General features: G+C 44.0%; 1 protein-coding gene across 1 annotated transcript in view; it reads left to right on the plus strand.

The window, feature by feature from the left end:
- The window catches only part of LOC118748516 (tetratricopeptide repeat protein 28), a 61,964-nt gene extending 42,924 nt beyond the window's left edge, over positions 1-19,040 (plus strand). Inside the window, exons 3-7 of the mRNA XM_036483022.1 lie at positions 10,841-13,958; positions 14,027-14,146; positions 14,209-15,874; positions 15,939-16,672; positions 16,731-19,040. Of these exons, the coding sequence (XP_036338915.1) occupies positions 10,841-13,958; positions 14,027-14,146; positions 14,209-15,874; positions 15,939-16,672; positions 16,731-18,928 (7,836 nt within the window). The 3' untranslated portion in view covers positions 18,929-19,040. The remainder of the gene's footprint in view (positions 1-10,840; positions 13,959-14,026; positions 14,147-14,208; positions 15,875-15,938; positions 16,673-16,730) is intronic.
- The last annotated feature ends 690 nt before the right edge of the window (positions 19,041-19,730 follow it).

The raw sequence follows: 19,730 nt of genomic DNA on the forward strand, positions 1-19,730 counted from the left end.
ACAAGGAATACATTTTTTACGCTTCAGTGTTTTTCACCAGCCAACGGCCATGTTCTTGCCCTTCACTAAATAAACTATGCAACAAAAAATGTAAGTTATATATTTTAAATGAAATAAAAAACAAGACAAAAAATTTTAACGAAAAAAAAAATCGCTACAGCACGAAAATGGCAACATGCATCCTGTTTCTTTCATCGTGTTCCGCTGTCATGTCGCATTTTCAACGTCAATGTCAGCGTCTTGTCATTCGTGCATCCTCAAACTCAACTCAAACCCATAGCCAGCCACAGTCCGCACTCAGCACACAATCGCACACAGTCGCACCAACCACACAGCGTCGGCCACGTACTCGCCCTCCTGCGCATGTGCAAACTCATTCTCAGGCTTCAACTTGGCCGCACGGCACAGCCTCCACATCGCGCGCAGTCGCTGTCCCAGTCCCAGCCGCAAACGCTGGTGCAGCTTGTATTTCAACAACAGATCCTTAATTCCAATTGTTGATCTTTTTCCATTTTTTCTTGTTTTTGTTTTTGTTTTTTGTTTTTTTTCATTGTTGCCCTTGTTCTTTGCTTTGCTGTCAGCAACTCTAGTACGTCTGTCTGTCTGCGGCCTGTCAATAAGTTGATTGTCAGCGCTTCATGTCGTTTCCACAACAACAGCGCACTGCAATTGTACCTTCGTTTGTCTCAGTTGTTATGTTTTTCTTCGGATTTTCGTTGGCCTCTATTTAATGCGCCCTTTTGCCGCGAAACAACGCGCTTCACTGCGACGCGGGTTTATGCGGCAAAGGGGAAAATAGCGAAAAACTTAAAGCAGCAATCACAACGGTCGAATTCAAAGCCAAAGCCAATGCCATGTCAAAAGCGCTTGGCTTGTAGATTTGTAGCTGGAGTTTAGTAAGTATGCGCTAGCTGCTGACCGTGTTGTTGCAATTGTTATGCCGTGTTGTTTGGATTTTTCGAAAATTGGCGCCCAATGGCATGGAAAAGTCATGTTGCATGCCAGCAGCATGAAGGTGACGCTCACTAGCCGCCAAGCAGCGAGGCAGTCAGAGTCAGAGCCAGAGCCAGAGCCACCGAAACAAAAATGCCAAATAGCATTCCGCTTGTTATTTGCAACAACAATAGCAACAACAAACAAACACAAAGGTAACAAAGGCGCGCGCATAAACAACACGAGTACCGCGCGCAACAAGAACATTGTTTTTCGACTAAGAGAATGTGGCCGTGTAACATTGCCGCGCGCGCATTCACCGCTTACAGCAGCACAAAGCAATTTACAAGCGCTTAACCCTTGGCGCGCCAGTCTAAAAGGAAACGTACGCAAATGACAGCGCAAATCCGAGTCCGCGTGTCGCAAACATAAACGATATGCATGTGCCGCATTGTTTGCCAGCGCTGATTCGTGCGCTTGCTGGTTTCCTTCCCCTCTGCCACATTTTTTCATTATTTTTCATTTTTGTCTGCAACTTAGATTGTTTGCCTCTTCTTTTTTCCTTTTTATTGTTCCTTTTTGCTTCCCTTGCTTTACCACACATTTCTTCTGCTGCTACTATAAAATAATTAGCCGCATTCCTTTGTCGCCACAAAGCTGCTACTTTCAGTCACTCACTCTGTGTTCGCCGCACGTTTGATTGGCCTGACTGGCTGCTGTTTTGCCGTTTTTCTGTTTTGCCGCTTTTCTGGCGCACAATAAGTCCAGGCTGTAAGGAGCGCGCGCATGGCTGCAACAATGTTGCGCCGCGGCGATTGCCTGTTTGCCGCTTTCGAGGTCTGATTGAGGTCACGTTACAAGTTACAAGTCGACTCCGACTCCGACTTCGGCTGCAGCTTCAGCTTCGACGTTGCTGCCGGTAGTTGCAAATAGTAGTTTACTGCTCGTATTTTTTCTATGAAAATATTTGCTGTTTGTTACAATGTTTTGTCAGGAAACTTTTGTGCATTTAATTAACGTGGCTTTAAGAGAGACTTGCCGCGATCTAACTGCTTTGTCGAAGATCAAGCGAGCTGACAGTGGCAATTCACATGGGACCGCTGCTGGTGCTGCAGAAAGAGGCGGCTACTCTTATCTATTATTGAACTAAGTTCGTTATAATTCTACTATTTTATGAAATACATATATGCAATTAAATTGAGGAGGAGGGAGAAAATAATAGCGGTCAACATTTTTTAACTACGACAGATATCGTCACTAGATCTGAACAAAGGCGCGAGCTAAAAAGTTGGCCGCAAAAAAAGATGCATAAAAAAAACGTCAGCGAAGAAAGGCGCCTAAACCTATTGTACGAAGAAGAAAGACGCGTAAACTTATAATCGCGGCGAATGTAATAGTATGTACATTCCCCAAAGAGGTTTTGGGGAATATGACTGAAGAGACAGTCCTTGGCTAGGTATAAATCTATGTTTACGCGTCTTTCTTCGCCATCAACTAGGTTTACGCGGCTTTTTTTTGCCGAAGTTTTTTACGTGCCGTTTTTCGTCAACGCGTCCATTTCCGCCGTCAAAACAATGCATTAAACAATTTCTAAAAACAAGTCTAAAAAAATATTTAAAATAAAAACAAAATAAAAATTAAAACTTAGAGAATATTTTCAAGCGAAGAAATTGTACTACTTTTTATAAAATTATTAAAAAAAAATTAAAGCTTTTGCCTTTAAAAACCTTTAGTTCTAAATTGTATGGTTTTTTTGAAAAAAGATAAAATAAGTAACTTCATTTGAAGCTTTTAAAGGGAAAATAAAGCATAGTATAAAAATGAGAATATTAAAAAACCATTGCATACAAAATTTATAAAAAAAAAATTTAATTAGAATTAAAATTTAAAAAATTAGGACGTGATTAAAAAAATTTTGAAAATAAAAAATTACTGAAAAACAAAAAATTAGAAGCATTATTGCAAAAATTAGGAGCATGATTGAAAAAATTAGGAGCATAATTGAAAAAAATAGAAACAACTGAAAATATAGAAACATTCAAGGATTAAACATTTTAAAAATTAGTTTTTAAGGCAGAAAATTTTCAATTTCATTTGAATATATTTTGTTGGTTTACAATTTCAAGATTCGCGATCAAAAACTGCAGAATTGAAAAATGCTAAAGTGGTTGGAAAAATTGTTTACACTTCAGTCAATAAGTGAAAATTATATTGTTTATCAAATATCTAAAACAATTAAATTAAAGGCGAAATTATCTTTAGGCTTTAAAGTACGTATTTACTTCAGAAAATTTTAACAATTTCCCACATAACCTTGAAAAATAAATAAGGAAATTAAAAAAACTATGTTTATTTAAAATTACTATTTAAAATTAAACTACTGTAGCAAATATTTTTCAAATTAATGCATTTTTCAAATTTTGAAAACGAATTTCATACCTTGAAGTGCTAGAAATTTATGTACAAAGGTGTAAAATATTTTTTTTCCAAATCATAAAGTTGTTGCGTAAAATTTTCAAAAACTTAGGTCATGAAAAGTTTAGAACTTAATTATTTGGAAAAATAATGATTAAATAATAAAGAAACCAAAATAAAATATTTACAGAATTCTACAAATTTGGGAGAGAAACAAAAATACTATTAAGAAGATGGAAGTCAAAATATTTATTTTAAACTCTTTAAATTTTTTTTTAGATTTTATTTTCTATTTTTTATGCGAAAATCAGAGAATTGAAATCTCTTTTGTTCAAATTTTAGTGTCAGTTTTTCGAATCATTAAAAAATTTTATTGGCAAAATGAAATTTTAAGTTTCTTAGAGCATAAGATTTCTGTAGTGAACATATAATATTAATTAGAAACTCTAACAAATCCAGATTTTAAAAATAATTTAATTATATTAAAAAAAACGATTAATTGATACGAATTTAAAAGAAAAAAACCGACTTTTAAAAATAAAAAAAAAAGTTTGGAGAAATCAAAACCAATTTTAAGAATTTTTAAAGGACATTAAACATATAATCAAATTTTTTGAAGTACTTTAAATCTCATTTTTTATTTTTTAATTCGATATTTTTTGACAAGGTTGTGATTTTATGTAAATAGTAGAACTATTAAAAACGAAGAAGTATGCATTTTTTGAAATAAATTTAAAATTTTTAACAAAATTGAACTGTTATTCTTCACTTAGTGTTAAATTTTCACATAGAAAATATTTTTGTTCTACAAAATTTGAAAAGTTAAAAGAGAAACAAAAGAATCAATTTTCGACAATTTCAAATTGTCTCAAAAAGCATTCGATTATGACGATCTCATATATGTAGCTGGGAAAATATGCATTCAATTTTTGTATGTTTTTTTTTTTTGTTTTTTATTCGCAGCCATAGCCATTAAATTAAGCATTTCTTCAATATACACATCCTCCATTAACCCTTAAATGCCAGTAAAATATTTTATTACGCAACATCATTATACCGCTGCTCCCTCGCCAGACACCGCGCGACCACCACCGGGCACATTTCGCCGATACCAGTCGTCCTTGATCACCGCAGTATTCGCATCGTAAAAAAATAGCGGAAGAACGAGAAGAAGAAGAGAAAGAAGACAACGCAGAATTTGCCTAAACATTTTGCACACAATGTTCCATAATAGAAATAAATATTTTACGATTGAAATGTTTTCCGCTGCCGCTGTTGCCACTGCTGCTGCTACTGGCTGCGACAACGACTACCGCGGAGTTGGATACACAAACGAAGAGGAAACATTGGCGCCATTTTTATTAGGCAATTCAAAGGACACAAACAACAAAAAAAATGTGAGCAGCAGCAACAATTTCTGAGCAAATAAGCAGATGCAGGCACACACTTAGCCATGGACATATTTTGGCTTGCAAATTCGCGCATTGCACTCGTCGTCAACGTAATCGTCGTGGGGTTTCGTTTGGCCAGCGAAAGACCAAACAAAAGACTTCAGCCACAAACTTGTGTGCGCTTGTTGCCATTTTCATTGATTTCTATTTGCTTTATTTGAAGTGAGTGCTGTGCGCATGTTTGTGTATGTGTGTGTTTTGTGTTTATCCAACAATGTTGCTGAGGTGCATTCAAGTAACTACGTTTGTTGGTTAACTCTGTTTGCGATTATTTTTTAGTTTTTTTTTTGTTTTTTCGTTTTCATTTTCCTCACTATTGTTGTTGGCATTGTTGTAATCGTTTCGCTGTTGCACGCGCTTGTCTTATGCAGATATGCAGCTGTAGCAGCTGGCTGCTGTGGCCATACCCGTTTGTCCATTCACCCATACCGCCATTTCTCGGCAATTTGCATGTGCGCGCAGCCGCGAAGCCACTTCCGTAATGCGGCCGCTCGCCGCCGCCACCAACCACCAACCATTAACCATCAGCCAACACCAGCGACGAGCAGCAACCGTGCTTCGGCGATTTAAATGCTCGCTTGTTATTGCAATTTTTGGTATGTTGCGCGCATGTTGCTGCTGTCTCTGCTATTTGCTATTCGCTATGCGCTTTAGGTGCCGTTGCCGTTGCCGTTGCTGCTGAGGTTGAATGAAGCTGAAGCGGTGGTTCAGTCTAAGGCGCTTCTTGTCTATACATAAATTTTAGCTGTTTTTAAAGCTTTTGTAGGTAATCTTTTTTTTTTTTTGCGCGTACATGTCGTTTTTTCGGCATTTTGTGCCTAGTCATTGTATTTAATTGCCGCATTAAAAATGTAAACATTGCGCCAACGCCATGTTGCTGCTCTCGCTGCTGCATCCAAAAATGGATGCGCAACATGTTGCGCCACGATTCGTGGGTAGCGCGTTAAAAGCATTTGGTCGCGCTTCCGCATAGCTAATTTCTGCTTTTTGTTCACGCTCTCCGCTCCTTCCTCGCCGTTTGCCAATGCGCGGAATTTTAGGCAAGCCGTGAAATATAAATAAATTATAAATATGTAAGTATTTATGTATTTTGTTGATGGTGAAAAGTAAATATATGTATTTTTGTGGCGCTCGACTTTTCGCCTTTGAAAACCTTTCGCTCAAAATGCAATATAAATTTCCATGATATGCATAGCTTCACTTGTTGGCGCGTACGTGCCGACCTTTGCTTGCTGCTGAACCCTACAACATCCGGTTATTTGGCGTCCTGAAATCTGAGTCGCACGCTGAGCTATGCAGTGGCAATGGCTAAGGCAATGTTGGCAGCGGCATCAGGTTCGTCGTTCAACGTGCGAGGCGAAAAGTTCACTCACTTCACCTCGAAACCCATATTGCGGCGCAACTGTTGCAGCACGTGTGTAAGGCTGCTAATGGCTAAAAAAGTAAATTGTTGGTGGAAAGGGAATAACAACAGAAAATTGCATTCCAAGTACAAAAATGTAAAAGTCCCAAAAAGGTAAATCGTGGCACTTCGAGTCAAGTAGCCTGCGGTTAATCAAGAAATGTTCCCTTTTTATCGCACGCCCTACCATAGCTCTAACCTAGACACCATCATCGAGAGAGTACCTGAAGACGGAAAATTTTATTGACTTGGGCACCAGCCCAGCTGTGATCTACCAAAAGGCACTCTTTTCATTCAACGAGACTCCTTAGCAACGCACAAAAGCCCTCCCACATCAAAACACGACAGACGCACATAGAAAGCGAGCTGCTACAATAGACACGTTTAACTTATGATGTATCTAAATCAGGATGGAATTAGGTGGCACGACAGAATCGACAATAGCTACAAGAGCTTGCTCTCAAGTTGGCCTAATCTCTCCCCTTGTGTGAACTATGCATAGTTATAGACGAGCTCCTTCTTTTCACACTAAACAGCCAAGGCTTTGAAACGCAAGGCTACGCGAATGATCTGATAACATCCATAACCGGTCTGCAAACGAAACCATCAGCAACCGCATGCAACAAGCCCTACGTAGTACACAAAAATTGTATTTAGATAAATGAGTAATTATAAATAAAAATCTGTTGGGGAGCAAAATATCTGGGGGTAACTCTTGACAAAACACTTAACTGGAATGCACACTTGGATGCTATTATCAACAAGGCGGCGGAGGCTTTATTTCCCTGTTCACGACTTTATGGTAAATAAAACATGTGGCCTTAGCCAGAAACTTACGTATTGTTCATTTAACACTGTAGTTTAGCCAATAGTAACCTATGCATCCTTAGCGTGGTAGACTAAGACGACAATAAGAATGGCAAACACAAAACTAAGATCTGCCCTGCTCATGCACACAACAGCTTGGTTGGAATACCTCTCTTTCCTATTTGAAACGAAAAGTAGGCGACCACTGCGGCACTGAGATTCCTAAACATCTCTGAAATCGGAAATAGGACCGATCGTATGAAGGGTCTAATTAAGTTCACAAATGACCCCATATTGACAAATGGCCGATCGGCAAATAGTTCTTAAACTAGAAATCTCAAGGAAATTTGAGGTACACATTGCAGATCCAGCTCTCTGGAATGTAGAGAACCCAAACACCAAATCGAATGGAGAGATTTGGTAGACAGATGGTGCCAAATGGGAGAGGTCATATTTGGGCCGAACTTAAAAAAAAATCCACAACTTAAGCCATGCCTTAGCAGAGGCACATCCTCGAACTATATCTGCATTGTTTCGTATAGTTAGGCACCCCTCCTGCACTGAATTCCCACAAAATAAACTGAAGCCAAGAGTACAGGGCATGAAGGGTATGATGGCAATGGGGAGGCTGATTGCTTAGCGAAACAAGGACCGAGCGCAGTATTTCGTGGTCTCTTTTGTGGGTCCACCAAAGCTCACATAAAGAGGATCATAAATAACTGTGTATACAAAATGTTCAACCAGCACAGAATAGAACGTTCAATGCAGCGCCTGTCTCTGTCACGATTTATCTGACCTTCAAATGAAGATTGAAAGAAACTACTTAATTTAGGCTGAGAGGACTTCAAAATTTTTACTGGATATCACACGGGACATCGTGCGCTTCGTTATCACCTCAGTAAAATTCATCTTTCCGAAACAAAAATCTGTGGAGCTGGACGGATATATGCCAGAACACATTCTATGTAAATTTGATGCTCTCGCTGAGCGCCGACTATCTCACTTGCGTGGTGCTACCTTTAAACGATTTGAAATTTGGAACAACACGCCCTTGGAAGTGCTAGGCTACATTAAAATCCTTCCCATTAATACCGATACTCCCATTCTGTTCTACTTTATCGGATGCATAACCGAGTGCGAAAGATACTCATCCGTGCTCTTCTTCTTCCTCTCTCAATTATTTTCTATCTCGTTCTCTTTTCGTTTCTATTTTCCTAGCTCTCTCTTCTTTTCCTTATAATTTTTTCTCTTCCTCTATCAATGTCAATGTTCACCCATCGCTTCTATTCTGTACTTTCATTCCTTCCCTTTCCACTCTTTTCTAATTTACTCCAACTTACTGGATTAAAAATAATACTTCAGTCGGGTGCTCTTTCTCTCCCCTTCTGCCTCTGTAAATATTCCTACTTATTTCTGTCCATTTTTTCTGCCTGTTATTCTGGTATGTTCTTAGTTTTCATGTTTTCTCTCTTGTTCTTACTTTTTTCTATTCCTATTTGCCTTTTCTCTGTCAGCATCGCTCTTTAATTTGCTAAATGTTTCCTTTTTCACAACAAGAATATGATTTAAGTCATGTTCTTTCTCTCTCATTCACTCTATGAATGTTCGCCCTCTCAGTATTCAGCAACACCCCATTTTCCTTTTCTTCTCGCAGTGTCCGAGTCATGTTGACTACTTTTATTTCTTCATTACTCACTTTGCCGTCATTTTCTGGAACCCCGCTAAATACTTTTCCCTTCTTACAGCTCCTCCTATCTTTCTCTCTCTTTTTCAAGCCCTCACCCTCTAACTTATTTTGTATATACTTCGCTATCCCTCTCGAAAGGTGGATTTTTTTTTTGTCTAAATGGGCTCCCCAAAGCTCCGAAATGCTATTGAATCAATAAAATACGTGCCTAAAAGTATGCCACTTTAAAGCTTAAGAGATGTGTGTATGTTGTTGACAAATGGAAACATTTGAATCCGGTAAAGTTTGCTCACAGATGTTGCATATTTTTAGGCATACAGTGATTAAGAATTTCGAAATTTTGGTGAAACTTTTAGAATTTTCATAATTTCTGCACAATGTAAAAGATTTGTACTTGTATTTTAGTAAGGTACTGAGCTACACTTTCATACAAAAAAAAGTCGCGTCCAAATTTACACATATTTGGGCCACTGTACCTGCAGTTGTACTCTACGCCAGAGAATTTGTTATGGCCGCAAGGTGAGTTTTATAAGTAAAATTTCAAGTTCTGCTAAATTTACCCGCTCGGTATTGAGGTAACTTTTCTAACTAAGAGAACCCAAGATATTTGTTAAAAATAATTTTTATCATCATCTTCAGCGTGCAACTGGTTGTGGAGAGCCCACAGTTTTTCATCCAAATAAATACATAAATCAAATCTAATTCAGCGGAAGTAGTCAGAGATTTTTCGCAATTCTTGTATTTTATTTTATTTTATTTTATTTTGTTGATTGCGCGATTTGAAATCAATCCTACGCTTTTCTCAACAAAGCTTTCCGCTAACTACAAACTTTTACTCATTTTTATTTGTTTTGCAATTCACTGCAACCGCTGTCCATTGGTCACCCTTTCATACTCCGCTGCTGTCTAGTGAAACGCTTCTACTACGCAAATTCATCTTTCGCCACTCCGCACATTCACGTGTCACCGTCGCTGCGCGCGCACCCGTACATTCCATATGCCGTTGCTACAGAAAAATTATGGCAATTTCAGCGCAAAAAGTAATTTGCAATCTGTCGGCTTTTGCTATAAAAATTGAGTAGCGGCAACGAGTGATGCTCACAATTTCTTTCTATGGCCGTTGCTTTTGTCCGTATTCATTCTGCTGTGCTTTTGTGGTTTTTGCTCCTTTTTAGTGCGTTTTTTACCCCTTTTCATTTACTCATTTTTTTCGTTTAATTTCTGGCCGTGTGATGCCTTTGACCACATGCGTTCTTGTGCGCAGCTAGGCCGCCACATTTTGTTGACTGCCGTGGCGGCGGTGATTTGTTGTTGCTGCCATTGCGGCAGTAAATGGTTATTTTTTATTAGCATTTTTTTCTCTCATTCACCAACCATAGCGATTGCTGCTAGTGCGCGCCGCCCCGCGCGTGTACGTGTGTTGTAGCGAAACATTCCAAACAAGTGAATTTATAAGCATAAACGTGACTCAACTGTTGTGAGGCCGAGCCTGAGACGAACTGGTGGTGAGGGCCATTGTAAGCGGTTGTAATGGCGATTATGATATTGATAATGTCGGTGAAGATAATTTCCAGGTTGCTGATGGTTTTACTGCTGATAGGTTTCGTGGTGGCTGCATTTCGGTAGAGTTGCTGTCGCGGCACTGCCGATATTCTCCTCTGCTTTTGCCATTCTGGAAGCGTTTGATTAGTGTTAAGACTTTTTAACGCTTCTTAAGCGCGCTTCGTTACGCCCAGTCTATTTGTGATGGCTGTTAAATGCCACTGTGTTACAAAAATATCCACAACTTTTAAATCTGCATGTGACCGCGGTCAGCGCGCGTTCACATTCTACACTTCAGCGACAGCTGGCAGCAGCAAGCGAATGCGCGCAGCACGCATTCAGTTGCAAGTTATCGAAATGCGCGCAGCCATTGCGCTGGAATGTGGTTAAATGCTTAAACGTGCGCCTAATCGCTTCACATTTTCCCATCATAAAAATTGCATACAAATCCGCGGTGGCGCGCGTGTAATCAAAGCAGGTTTTCGTTTCTTCTTAAATTATGGTTGCGCAGCAGCTGCAATGTATATGTACATAGACCCAGCATTTGTACATACCTCAACTAATTCACATATTTATCTTTTTTCTTTTTTTTCGTCCCTCTAGAATGAGCCTGAGTGCACGCCCGAGCTGCCGGCCGCTAACCGCGCGCTGTTTCTCGAGAAGGTGCGCCAATCGAACGCTGCCTGCCAGAGTGGTGACTTCGCCACCGCCGTCTTGCTTTACACCGATGCACTTCAGCTCGATCCCGGCAACTATATACTCTACAGCAATCGCTCGGCGGCACGCCTCAAGCAAGGCCAGTTCGCACTCGCGCTACAGGACGCCACCAAGGCACGCGAGCTGTGCCCGCAATGGCCGAAAGCATATTTTCGGCAAGGTGTTGCGCTGCAGTGTCTGGGCCGTTATGGAGAGGCATTGGCTTCATTCAGCGCTGGGCTGGCGCAAGATACGCAACACAAGCAGCTGCTGGCCGGTCTGATGGAGGCGTCAGTGAAGAGTCCCTTACGCCATGCGTTGGAACCCACATTTCAACAGCTGCGCGCCATGAATCTGGACCAGTCGCCATTTGTGGTTATCTCGGTAGTGGGACAGGAACTGCTACAGGCTGGCCAATACCACTCAGCGGTGACTGTGTTGGAGGCTGCGTTGCGTATTGGCTCTTGCTCGCTAAAGCTGCGTGGTTCCGTATTCAGCGCGCTAAGCTCCGCGCATTGGGCGCTCAACCAACTGGACAAAGCTATTGGATATATGCAGCAGGATCTGGCTGTGGCGAAAAGCCTCGGTGATACTGCGGGTGAGTGTCGAGCACATGGAAATCTCGGTTCGGCCTACTTCAGCCAGGGTTCCTATAAGGAGGCGCTCACCGCACACCGCTATCAGCTCGTGCTTGCCATGAAGTGCAAGGACACTCAGGCCGCGGCTGCTGCGCTTACTTCACTCGGACATGTTTATACCGCCATCGGCGACTACCCCAATGCCTTGGCCAGCCACAAGCAGTGCGTGCAGCTGGTTAAACAGATCGGCGATCGTTTGCAGGAGGCACGCGAAATCGGCAATGTCGGTGCCGTCTATTTGGCCATGGGCGAATTTGATTCCGCAGTGGACTGTCATACACAACATCTACGCTTGGCGCGCAAGCTGGGCAATCAGGTGGAGGAAGCGCGCGCATACTCGAATCTTGGCTCGAGTCATCACTATCGACGCAACTTTGCACAGGCCATCACTTTCCACGAGCAGGTGTTGCGCATCTCAAAGCAGCTAGGCGACCGCAACATTGAGGCGCGCGCATACGCTGGCCTTGGCCATGCGGCACGCTGCGCCGGCGACTGCGTGCAGGCGAAGAAGTGGCATGAGAAACAGCTGGAAATGGCGCTGGCTGCACGCGACAAGGTGGGTGAAGGCCGCGCCTGTTCAAATCTCGGCATTGTATATCATCTGCTCGGCGAACACGACGCCGCACTCAAGCTGCATCAGGCACATCTAACCATCGCTCGCCAACTGCACGATCGCGCTGGCATGGGCCGCGCCTATGGTAATATAGGCAACGCTTACTCTGCCGCAGGGCTCTACGAGGCGGCTATCAAGTACCACAAACAGGAGTTGACGATCAGCAAGGAGGTGCACGACCGCAGCGCCGAGGCTTCGACGCACGGGAACCTCGCTGTAGCCTACCAGGCGTTGGGTGCACACGACATGGCTTTGATGCATTACCGCGCGCACTTGAACATCGCACGTGAGCTGAAAGACACCGCAGGTGAGGCATGCGCATTGCTCAATTTAGGCAATTGCTTTAGTTCGCGACAGGAATTCGAGCAAGCGGTGCCCTTTTATGAGCAATACTTGATGCTATCACAGGAACTCGGGGATGTGGCTGCCGAGGGTAAGGCCTGTCACTTCCTCGGCTATGTGCACTACTGCATTGGCAACTATCGCGAGGCTGTGCGCTACTATGACCAGGACTTGGCGCTGGCAAAGGACTTACAGGACAAGATAAATATGGGACGCGCGTACTGCAATCTGGGTCTGGCACACTTGGCGTTGGGCAATACACAAGCTGCTCTGGAATGCCAGAAGTACTTCCTCGCTGTGGCACACATGACCAACCATCTACCGGGCAAGTTTCGTGCGCTGGGCAACATCGGTGATATACTGATACGCACCGGAGAACACGAAGAGGCGGTCAAAATGTATCAGCGTCAACTAACACTTGCTCGTCATGCACGCGAGCGCCCACTGGAAGCCGCTGCTTGCGGTGCGCTCGGGCTGGCACATCGACTCATCAAGAGATTCGACAAGGCGCTCGGCTATCACACGCAAGAGCTGACGCTCCGCCAACAAATGTCCGACCTTCCGGGCGAATGCAAAGCACACGGTCACCTGGGCGCTGTACACATGGCCTTAGGCAACTACCAGCATGCCATCAAGTGTTATCAGGCACAACTGGGTCGCGCACAGGAACTGCAAGATTCTGGCGTAGAGGCGCAGTCATTTGGCAATCTCGGCATCGCTAAACTCAACATGGGACTCTACGAGGATGCCATCGGCTATTTAGAACAGCAACTAGGTACACTGGAGCGCGTCAACATGCCAACCACACAACATGACCGTGCACGCGCCCTCGGTCACCTCGGCGACTGCTACGATGCGTTGGGTGATTTCGAGGAGGGCATAAAATGCCATGAGCGCCATCTTCAACTTGCGACGGGCTTGCAAAGTTACCGCGATCAAGAGCGTGCCTACCGTGGTCTAGGACATAGCCACCGCGCACTGGGTAACCTGCAAGAAGCTCTAGTTTGTCTCGAGAAACGATTGGTGGTGGCGCACGAACTGGGCAGCCCTGAGGTTAAGGCCGTCGCCTACGGTGATTTGGGGAACATACACTCGGCACTGGGTAACTATGAGCAGGCAGTTAACTGTTTGGAACACCAGCAGGAGATTGCGCGTGAGCTGGGTGACCGCGCGCTGGTTTCAGATGCCACCAGTGCTTTGGGCAATGTTTATCAGCGCATGAATGACGCTGACGGCGCTCTGCGACTGCACAAAATGGACTTGGAAATGTGCGAGCATTTAGGAGCAGGTGCACTGCAAGCACGTGCTTGTGGAAATCTCGGCGCGGTATATGAGTCCATACGCAGCTTTGTGGATGCGGTAAAATTCTATGAAAAACAATTGGCACTGACTGTAGATCGTCTGAGCAAAGCATACGCCTGTGGTTCACTTGGTGAGTGGCATTTTTCGTCCACATCTATTCTATCTTGATTTAATCATACTATTTTATTGACTGATAAGGCCGCGTTTTCCATGAAATGGGCCAGCATTCACAGGCCATCAACTTTCTACGCCAAGGCTTGGCAATCGCACAATCGATCAACAAATCGGAAGAGGAGGCTAAAATAAGATATCAACTCGGTGAGATCTTTACGCTTGTTTTATTTTTTCTTTCCACTTTATCTAACATATCCTCTTCTTAGGTCTTGCTCTCCGCGCTTCCGATGACAACGAAGATGCGCGCACTCAAATGGAGACCGCCGCCCAGCTTCTCGAGTCTGTGCGCTATGATCAGCGCAGTCCTGAGGGCCGCACCAGTCTCTTCGATTTGCAAACATCTTGCTACCACATATTGCAACAGATACTTGTAGCCACACAGCGGAACGAAGATGCCTTGGTAGCTGCCGAACGTTGCAAGGCACGCACGAGTCCCGACACCAACAGTATCTCGCGTAAAACAACTATCACTTGCAGCGATTCCATCTACGACATCGTGAATCGTGCCAAGACGAACGTACTTTACTTCAGCTTGGCTGGCGATGAGCTTTACGCTTGGTTTCTGCAGCCACAAAAGGGCATCGTACGTTTCCATGTTGTACATATCAACGAGGAGACGCTAAAAATATCTAGCGAGAAGCTGGCAGAACACTCAAAAAATACCCAGCAAAAAGGTAGTTTCCTGGAGCGCTACATCAACATGGTACGCGACAATTTGGGCGTCAACTCGGATAGTGTTCTACTCGAAGGTGATGGTAGTGGCTGGCGTTCGAGCTCGGAAAACTTACTCGATGATTTTACTAACGAACGCAGCGGCTTCCTGCGCATGGTCAATCGCAATCACTTAATGAACTCCTCCAACTACTCACTTAGCTCACTGTTTAGTTTGGGCTCTGTTGGTGGCTCGGTCGCTAGCCTACAAGGCTCCACACGCTCCATTGGCAGCCAACAGGGTTCGACGCGCTCACGACGTGCACCCACAATACCCGCCTGGCAAGGTCCAACTTGTCTACACACACTCTACAACTTACTGCTCGAACCATTCGATGACTTACTCCCGTCCGGCAGTTCAGTTTCACGTCAAGGTCGCAAGGAACTTATTTTAGTGCTGGAAAATGAGCTATATCTGGTGCCGTTTGCCATACTACGCAGCTCCAAGGAAGATGGTGAATATCTTTCCGAACGCTGCTCCATTATCACGATACCCTCATTGCAAACGCTGCGTCTGAAGAGCAAAATTTTGCGTACACGCGAATTGACCGAGAACCTGAGCACATCCTTGGTTGTTGGTGGACCACGCATACCTTCTGTATTGTCCGAAACATGGGGCTGGTCGGAATCGCCTGCTTCGCTACAAGAAGCCGCCATGGTTGCCGATATGTTGCAAGCGAAGGCTATCGCAGGCTGTAATGCCACTAAAGAAGCTGTCATCTCAGAACTGCCAACTGCTGAGTGTGTGCACTTCGCCGCCAATCTCAGCTGGAAACTTGGTGCAGTTGTGCTCAGCCCAGGTGATGTGGTGGATTCACAGACCCAGAAACGGTATTATCAAGCGTCAGCTGGTAATGGTTCACATGATGAAGAAAGCAACGAACTCTCTGGCGGCAATATAGAGTTGCCACAGCTTTCTGATTTCATACTGTCCGCTGCCGATGTGCTCACCATGAAACTCAACGCCAAGTTGGTGGTGCTGAGCTCTTATCACTCCATTGAGCCAATCACAGGCATCGGTGTGGCTAACTTGGCAGGCAGTTGGCTCTGCGCCGGCGCCGGTGCTGTACTTATCTCTTTGTGGCCCGTACCAGAGACTGCTGCAAAAATTTTACTACGCGCATTTTACTCTGCACTTTTGCAGGGCGCGCGTGCTGCAAGGTAAGCTTTTTCTGATATATTCATAGTTTGTTCTTTTAACATTTTTATCTGTTATTTCCTACAGAGCTCTTGCAGAAGCCATGCAGACCGTACAACATACTAAACACTTTGCTCACCCCGCTAATTGGGCTGGCTTCCTGCTAATCGGTGGTAATGTGCGCCTCTCAAACAAGGTCGCCATGATGGGCAATGCTTTGTGTGAACTAATGCGTTCGCCGGAAAAATGTCGCGATGCGCTACGCGTATGCTTGCACCTGGTAGAGAAGAGCTTGCAGCGCATACATCGTGGCCAGAAAAATGCCATGTACACAACTCAAAAGAGCATCGAGAATAAAGCCGGACCGGTTGGCGGTTGGAAAGATCTTCTTATGGCAGTCGGCTTTCGTTTCGAACCTGCCGCCAATGGCATACCATCGAGTGTATTCTTTCCACAATCTGATCCGGAGGATCGCCTGTCACAATGCTCGGCTAGCCTACAAGCGCTGTTAGCTCTTACACCGCTCACATTGCAGGCTTTCGCGAAGCTTGTTAACAGCACCGATTTGGCGGACGATATTATTACACTTATTCGAAATGTGTTGGCGCAGTTTCCTCCTAAAGGTAGTCCCGAGACGGAAGCATGCTTCGAGATACCGCTAAGTGTGCGCTTGTGGCGCGTTGCTGGCTGCCATGAACTGCTAGCATCTATTGGATTCGATCTAACCGAAGTCGGACAGGACCAGGTGACGCTACGTACAGGCAAGCAGGCGAATCGTCGCAACTGTCAGTTTGTGTTGCAAGCGCTCTTGGCACTATTTGGTAAGTTTATTTGTAATATTAATAACAAAACTCCTTCGATTTCGTTTATTATTCCCAGACACTCAAGAGGCGCCTAAAAGTCTCGGTTTGGACTCGTCCAGCAGCTGTGAATCGCTCGCCGATGACACGGATGCCGACCTACAAGTTTCAGTCTCCAATCCTGCATTGGCTCTGACATCCACGTCAACATCAACTTCATCACATCTTACTGTAGACAATACTAAGTCCATGGGTCTTGGTTTACCACTGCCGCCAATAAATCGCACACGCGTGATCAGTAGCAGCGGCAGCGCATTTATTTCGTATGTGCGTCGTCGTGGAGAACCGGATGGCGGACGTACCGACACCGACTCGATTCCTAGCGCAGCAGACTGCGCCGGCTCAGTGCTTTATCCCACACAGGATTCCAGCCTGGCCAACACTACCGACAGTGAACTCTCAGATGGTTACATCTCACAGGCACATATCAATAAGACCACTGGTCCACGTTTGGGCTACTCTAGCTTGCGCGCACCAGTTCGTGTCTCTCGTCCTGGTGGTGGTGGTGAAAGCGATGCTGCTTTTACACCCAGTCCACCGGTCACCACACAAAATCCAGTGGAGCAGAATGTTTCAATGGCATTGGCACATCAAACTCGCATACGCAATCTTTATTCCAGCGCTGGTATGAATTATTTGGGCGATAGTGTCATACCGGAAATGAGCGTTGTGCCGAGTGGCATCTCCAGACGTCCAGATAGCTCAAGTTCTGCCAGTTCTACGACTGACTGGGAGATATCTGGTCATGCGACTGTTTTGCGTCGGAACAACCAACCGCCACATCATGGTCATATGCCCCCATTGCCGCCGCCTAGACAGAACCTGCCGCTGGTCGACAGCCTGCGGCCCGTTCCTCCAATGGCACCTGTATACAACAATCTCGGTCCTAATACTTCTATGACACACACTACAACATTGGCATCAATACACATGGAGTCCACAAGCTCAGAATCAGAAGTTGAGCGTGGGTTAGATTTACCACAGACTCCGATGTCTCACTTCCGACTCAAACCCAAAATTAAGTTGGGCAACGCTCAGTCAACGGTGGCTGCACGGCTTAGCAAAGAACATGCACTCTTCATGGACCGACTTAACGTGCGCGCTGATGTTCCAGCTAATCTGAATATGAACCATAAAGTAGCCAGTAGTACAGCTTGCGCACCACCCGGCAGTCGTAAACCCTTAAGCCTGACCGAGGAAGACGACAATGCGCTCGTCGTAACTGCATCGAGCCTCTACTTCTCCCAAGCTGATACCGAACTGCTCAATGAAGCGAAGAAGGATCTTCAGTCGGCAGCAGCAGGCGGCTCCACGACAAGTAGCAACCAAGGGGCCACCGCCAAAGAAGCCAGCAAAGTGAATCATAAGAGCATACAAGACTCGATAATGCGACATATGAACCGAGAAACTCCCACAATTTCGGAGGTATACCACGAGCGTAACCTAGGCCTGGGATTAGCTCCACCACTCTCCAAATTGCTGCTGAGTAAGAACTACGACGACGAACCGAATGTGAGCAGCAGCAGCAGTAAACTCGGCAGCTCATGCACCATTAAGAGCATTGTAGATGCCGTAAACGAGCTGGAACTTAGCGGCACGTCGTCTTCATCGTCTGTCAGCACGGCGAACACGAAAACACTGAACATACCGGCGCACAGTACAAGTAACAGCAACAATTCTGTTATCGCCAGCAGTTGTGGGACCAGCAATGCGGGCGTAAGTAGCACCAGTAGCAACGCTACCAACACTTCAATTGCCACAAAGGATACGTGCTCAATTTGTGGTGAACCAGCTGACATTATCTGCCGCTGCAAAGCAGCCACTGTGCAGAAGAAAGCCACGCTAAAGCCGTGGCTCAGCAATGTACCCTCGAGCATAGTGAAGGCAAGCGAGCTCACGACCGCCGACATACTGGAACGACAGCACAAGATTAAGACGAATGTCGGCAACATTAAGACCAAAGCTGAGGTGGTGGCCAGCATGACTATGACGAATATGAAGCGCGCAAGCAGCCCATTCAATGAACTTTGTCGGCGGGATGAGGGAGATGGTCGATCCGTAGCAGACTCGCAATGCAGCAGTACTTACAAAACAGCGGCGGCAGCGTTGGGTAATGCTGCTAGCAATGCCGGCGGAAGTGGAGTGGCGAATAGTAAAGATGGTGGAAAGATTGCAGCACAAGCTGTGGGCAATGCTGTAGTAGGGAGGAAACTGTAAATTGAGGATATACGAAGGATGAGAAAAGTACATTTAAAAGGCGTGGAGGGGGAAGTACTACATGAGACACTTAATTAGAAGAGAAAGTAAAAACGAAAAATGGAGCGGAAACTAGAATCGAAAACGCAATACTGAATTAATTTGAGTTTCAAACAGGACGTGAAAAATCAAAATACTCTTACATAAGGAAATTATTTTAAGGAAACAGTTATGAAGACGAAAATGACAGCACTAGTTGCGAAGAATGAAATGGTAGAAGTAGCCGTGGAATAAAATTGGAACTTATTTAAATGTACTACAAATAAAAATAGTTAGCAGTAGTTACCATGAACTTCGGACGGAGTAGAAAATGCAATGGTATTTTTTTTTTAACATTAATTCAAGATTATTTACAATGTTTTTTGATTTTTTACGATACGACGATATTATTACATTTAATTACATCCATTTTTTTATGCGCTAATTTTTAAATAATTTTAAGCAAACGATTTATTTGTGCTATATTACGAGTTGTATAGTTTTAGATTATGGTTTTACTTATGCGCAAATAATATATCTATTTTTATGATTTTCATCTATTAAAACACAATTAGCCGTACACTTGCCTCTTGAATAAATTATTTTTATGTAAGTATTAATTTGTCTGTATTGATTTTGAATTAAAAGACTCAAGTGTGTATTATTTAAGCGCGATTTGCATATTCTTTTATAAATTTTGCATTTATTTTCAATAAAAAAAGTATTTAAGCTAAAATCAAAAACATTTTTGTAAAATAAAGAAATAATGACATTTCTTGCCATT

Source organism: Rhagoletis pomonella, unplaced genomic scaffold (assembly GCF_013731165.1).
Source record: "Rhagoletis pomonella isolate Grant_MI unplaced genomic scaffold, Rhpom_1.0 Rhpom_scaffold_00013, whole genome shotgun sequence".
NCBI classification, from domain to species: domain Eukaryota; kingdom Metazoa; phylum Arthropoda; class Insecta; order Diptera; family Tephritidae; genus Rhagoletis; species Rhagoletis pomonella.